The sequence below is a fragment of the Penaeus monodon genome, chromosome 7 (genome assembly GCF_015228065.2).
Source record: "Penaeus monodon isolate SGIC_2016 chromosome 7, NSTDA_Pmon_1, whole genome shotgun sequence".
NCBI lineage: Eukaryota > Metazoa > Arthropoda > Malacostraca > Decapoda > Penaeidae > Penaeus > Penaeus monodon.
In genome coordinates, this window is record NC_051392.1 from 704,761 (window position 1) to 710,610 (window position 5,850).

Consider the following 5,850-nt stretch of genomic DNA (forward strand, 5'->3'; position numbering starts at 1 on the left):
ATTTCAAACTCAAGGACTGTTTCTTCTTCTTCCTCCTCTTCTTCTTCTTCTTCTTCTTCTTCTTCTTCCTCTTCTTCTTCAATCAGGAAATGAATAACCTAATGACTCCTTTTCTAACTGCTTTCCACAGGGTTACCATCTTGGGGGATCGCTTGGTGGATAAATGACATGCTTATCCCAGAAATATACGTGGAAAGGGGACAGACCTACTATTTTACTGTCTACGGCGGCAATGATAAGCTAAACAGCCCGAGGTAAGACTTGTGGTTATGTAATTGTGTGTTGGAATATATTGGTGTGTGTTTGTTTGTTTGTGTGGGTGGGTGGCTGGGTGTGTGTGGGGGGGGGGGTGCTTGTGTGTGTGTGTATGTGTGTGTGAGTGAGTGTGAGTGTGTGAGTGAGAAAGAAAGAGAGAGTATGTGTGTGTGCGTGTGTGTGAAGAGAGAGTATGCATGTGTGTGTGTGAGAAAGTGACTATGCGTGTGTGTGTTTGAATATTTAAACACAGGCATATACCCATTTTACTCATTTTACCCATTTTACTCAGCAAAGAAAGTTGTTACGAGCATCAAGAAAAGTAAAACACTCCATCCAGGTCATTTTTTTTTCTCTCTCTCTCATTCTCCTATTAATTTTTGTTCTTTGTATTCCTTTCTTTTCTTTCCTCTACTTCTCATTATTCTGTTTATTGTTATTCGATTATTCTCTCTTTGTTTACCTCTTCTTATTCTCCTATTTATTCCCCAGCAGGTTTTTTTTTGTTTTTTCTACTTCTATTTTTTCTGTCTATTTCTATTCGTAGAATTCTTATGCCTTTCTTTTTTTCCTATATTTCTCATTTTCTTGTTTTTGTTACTTGTATTCTTGGTTATTATTTTTCTGCTTCTCATTCTTCCGTTTATTCCTCGACAGTTTTTTTTTCTCTCTCTCTTTCTCTCTCTCTCCTATTTATTTCTATTCTCCTTTGTCTTCTTGGGTATTTCTTTTTCTTTTCTCTTTTTTTCTACCTCTCATTCTCCTATTCATATTTGTTCTTTGTCTTCATGGGTATTTTTTTTCTCTCTTTCTCTTTTCTTCTGCTTCTCATTCTCCTATTCATATTTGTTCTTTGTCTTCATGGATTTTTTTTTCATGGATATTCCTTTTTTTTTCTTTTCTCTTGTTCTTCTTCTGCTTCTCATTCTCCTATTTATTCCCCGGCAGGTACCATCCTCTTTACATCACCAGCAGCCCCGAGGGAGGTTTTGGCCAGAAGACAGTCGAGGAGCAGAAGCAGGAAATCGTGTTCGCTGGCATCACCTACTCGAAGATGGGAATGCCAGACGCTACTGCAGGTAAAGAATAAATAGATGAATAAAAAGATGATTGATGATGATGATGATGATGAGGAGGAGGAGGAGGAGGAGGAGGAGGATATATGAGGTGATGTATGGTGAGGTGAATGCGCTGGTAAATTAGTGATGGAAATGTGTCTGTTATGGTGTTAGAGAAAAAAAGAATGATAATTCTTTTTCTCGCTTTTTTTTTTTAAGTTGGTTGAGGATATATTTTGTGTTGGAGGCTTCATTGTCTAATATAGATTGGGTAAGGCGTCCTGTCTCTCTCTCTCTCTCTCTCTCTCTCTCTCTCTCTCTCTCTCTCTCTCTCTCTCTCTCTCTCTCTCTCTCTCTCTCTCATTCTCTCTCTCTCTCTCCTTCATTTCTTCGCTCCCTCCTTTTTACTCTAACCTTCCCCCTCCCCCCTTTTTTCCAGCCGGAGGTATGTGCGAGTGGCGCCACGAAGGAATCGACGCCTGGGAAGACAGCATTACCTTCGAGGAATACAAGGAGACCCTCTATAAAGACTGCGACGCCGACCCCCCCGGTTCCCTTGTTTGGACAGTGGCAGAAGATACCCCGGATTTAGTGTATTATCAGGTGGGTACTGTTTCAGCGTGTGGAAATCTTGTTGTGTGTAAAGAGGATTGTGGAAGGAGAAAGAGGTTAGCTGTTGGTTGGGTAATGCTAAGGTGGGTAGGTGCTTCTGTGAGTGCGAATCTTCCGTGTATATAAAGAGGTATTAGTGTGTATTACCAGGTGGGTAGTGCTTGTGTGTGGAATTTTGTTTATGTGAAGAGAATGGTGTAAGGAGAGAGAGGTTGTGTGAGCGTATGGAGAGATATTTCAGTGTAGAATAATGTCAGTTGGATTGAATGTATGTGAGAGAATCTGCACGTATGCAAAGTATTAATATTTGCAGAATATTTACAGTGTATTTAAGGAAATGTAGAGCAGCTAGAGGTATGTCAGTACAGGTTGAGAAAAGCCAGTGTGCATAGAGAAATACAGTATAGGTCTAATGTCATTTTATGTAAAAAATTCAGTGTATAGAGAGAAATACAGTGTAGGAAGGAAATATCTATGTATTCAGAGAAATACAGTGATTGGGAATTTCAGTGTGAGAAGAGAAAAATAGTAAAGGAATGTCTATATAACGATGGAAATATTGAATGCGTAGAAATTTCAGTGTAAATAGGAAAATATAGAGTAGGTAGACAATAATCTTTGTAGGTAGAGAAATTTCAATACTCGTAGAAAATTGTCACTGAGTCTGTGCAGAATTCTTCAAACTGTGGATAATTTTTTGTCACATAATCTTTAACCGTGATTATAATTTAAACCGTTTAATAAAATAAATTAATAATTTAATGATAATTCCATAAATCCACCTTTTTTTCAAAATTCCTCTTAAAAGAAAAAAAAAAATCTACCTCAGCTCTGATTTCATTTTTCCTATTACAGTATCACCAACACTTATCATTCCCCATCGATGAATTCATTACCATATCTCACAAGATCAACTCCAACTTTCAGTGTTACACCCACCGGAACCTCGGCTGGAAAATACACGTGGTGGACAGCGGCTACAACCTTCGTCAGGAAGGTATTAGCAGCGGCTCAACCTTGGCTCCCCTACACACCTACCAAGCCACTCTTGCTGCGGTACTTCTGCCTGCCTTAATGCTGCCACTTAGATGAAACTGTGGACTTCAGTAGTGCTACCCTGTAATATCGTGCCCCATCCACTATCAAATTCCAACAGCCAGTTTAGCAATGTTTACAGAATCTCCTTTTCCCATTTTCTTTTTTTTTTCGTTTTCTTTGCTTTTCTTTTCTTTTCTTTTTACATTTTGTGAATTTTTCTTTGTTTTTTTTTTTTCTTCTACTTCCTATTCTCCTCTACTTGTTCATTCATTTCAGCTTTTCTTATTCTTCTGCATCCTCTTCTTGTCTTCCTATTCTCCCCCTTCTCCCTCTTCTATTTAATTGATTTATCACTTGTCTTATCTCCTTGTGATTCCCTAAAATCATACCTTTAAAAACTAAGGAAAGGGAACATTGTATTTCGCATAACTATACCCTTCATAACACACACCAAGTAAGGACTTTTACCTTGTAATTTATAAGACCTAAATGGATACAGGTTAGGTTGATCTTGAGGACAGTCCTATGGCTAACACTGTCCATGGATTCACGGTATTCTGAATCTTTTCTTCAAATTTTGCTATTCGTGTTGTAAATATAAATAGTTTTTTTCTCTCTCTATCTTTCTTTCTTTCTTTTTTTATATATTCATACATATATATACCAAGTGTAGAATTGTAATAGCTGAATTTATTGGGAACAGTACAGTGTGTGACATGCTCTAGTGTGTACGTTCTTCATGACGATTATTTTGTATGTGCTTTTGAACCCCAAGAGCTACACGTGTTTGGTGTCTGTCACGTTTTACTATATGTAGTAATATGGCTGAAACACTCTTGAAAAGAGTTCTGTAGATTGAGGTACGGTTTTTAAGAAATTATTGTTGTTGTTGGTATAATATTAGTGGTATTATTATGACTGTAATTATTATGATTATGATTATTATGATTATTAAAGTTATTGGTATTGGCTATACATTTTTTTTCTAATTTATTCTTTGTGATTCAGTATATCATTTTTGGATACAGTATTGTCTAGCAATAAACATTGGTTTAAAACTACTTAAGAATAAATACATATTAATTAAATATTTTTATAAATTTCTTGGTAAGTGTGTTAAGTTCGTGTACAGTTACACTGTTCTTGTGAAACAAAAAAATTGTGAATGCCTAGCTGTATTCTTCTTTTAATGTTATGATGGAATAGAAAATAATATCTTGTACATACAGTAATTACTGTTTAATTAGGACATTCAGGCACATTTGTATAATATATGAAGCACATGAAAACTTATCATCTTTGACATGATCTTCGGACCTCTTGCTTGCAGCTTGGGTAATTGACAGCCTTCTCTTTAGCGTCGTGAACAGAAGACTAAAACCAGCACGCCATAAGCATTTCAAAATTCACGTATGGTATTCCTGCTTGCCAGTTTGCAATGAAGATGTCCCAAGGTACATTTGAATGCCCCTCTGTACATCTTAACCCTAAGCCATTTTTTTATATATGATAATATACAGTGTTGACTACCCTCAGAGTCTGTTTTCTTTTTTTCTTAAGTTGCTGGGAAAGTTAAATGTTGGAATGACCTGCCTGTGTGAACTGTGTGTCACTTCTTTGTAATCATGGGTTTTGCCTTTTGGAGTGAAGGTCAAGGCGACAGAAGGTATTGGTTCTACTCCTTGTATTGTTTAAGGCTTGTATTATGCTATGAGGTATCTTTCGACCCCCCTGAAGGTTTACACTACGTTTTGGGACGGAAGGTTTAGCAAGGCTTTCCAGTGTGTCAGAGGTTAAAGTGCGTTGTCTTTCTCTCTCTTTTTTTTAAACACCTCCCCGAAGAGAACAACAACTACAGATGTAATTGTATTTGTATTTGTACTTGTCAGAATGAATACTATTAGCTTATCCTTTCTTTGAATTGTCTCTTTTTCACTTTGTTTAGTCCCGAAATCTTGTAGTTTTGAAAAAAAAATATGATGGATAGCTTATCTGACTACCGCACTAAATTCAACCTGAATAGGGGCAGATATTTTTTTATATATGAATATTCATTGTACATTTCATACATTCAACGCATATAGCATATAGTCCATTTAGATTATAAAACAATGTCAAATGAATGATATTTTTGTAGAGTAGAGCCAGTAACTTTGTTGGCCCCCTTGCATGGTGTTCTATTTACGTTCATCATAATAGTTGCTAAGGTTTATTTGGAATGTTTGTTGTGAACTTAACAATTTTATATTGCTGTGATTATATATATATATATACATATATACATACATATATATATTTCCTGTAATGTTGAAAATGTAATTGACTCCTTTCACCCGTTTCCATGGTTTTCCGAAGAAAACCTTTCCTGTATTAAGCAGAGGGCAAACGCTTCTGCTGAAAGAACAACATAATCAATATGGATTCCATTAGGGTATTAGGGAATCGTACGTCTGTGAGGGTGGCATGCGACAGTATGGTAACTGTAGGTCATTCTTAACTCTTAAGAAACGCTTCATTCTTGTAATATAGAATATTCAATAAATTAAATCTGGAATTCCCACAGAGATTGTAATTGTCCTTGAGGTCTGCTGAGACTAGGAGACATTGTGTGTGTTTTTTTTTTCATACTGTTACTGACTCAGTGAACTTCATTACTGTCGTAACTGTTTACTTACTGACCTTACTGTTTCGTGCCAACTTCACCCGCCTGCCGCTACAAGGGCGCAGGTAAGCCACGTGGTTCAAATACCTGTCTGAGTAATGTGGACCAGGTGGCCACTGGGTCTTCATGAACCAGGTGGGCTCTGGGCTCCGTGAGGCTCACAGGATCCTGTATTTACTCTTATTTTATTCTATTTATTTATTCATTTATTTATTTACGTTTTTT

The 5,850-nt window shown here is 36.7% G+C and overlaps 1 protein-coding gene across 1 annotated transcript in view; it reads left to right on the forward strand.

Moving 5' to 3' along the window:
• Positions 1 to 5,523, forward strand: part of LOC119574911 (protein Skeletor, isoforms B/C-like) — a gene marked incomplete in the record, with an annotated part of 124,790 nt that extends 119,267 nt beyond the window's left edge. The window contains 4 exon segments of the mRNA XM_037922183.1: positions 131 to 254; positions 1,204 to 1,334; positions 1,753 to 1,916; positions 2,853 to 5,523. Of these exon segments, the coding sequence (XP_037778111.1) occupies positions 131 to 254; positions 1,204 to 1,334; positions 1,753 to 1,916; positions 2,853 to 3,017 (584 nt within the window).
• Between the last annotated feature and the right edge of the window lie 327 nt (positions 5,524 to 5,850).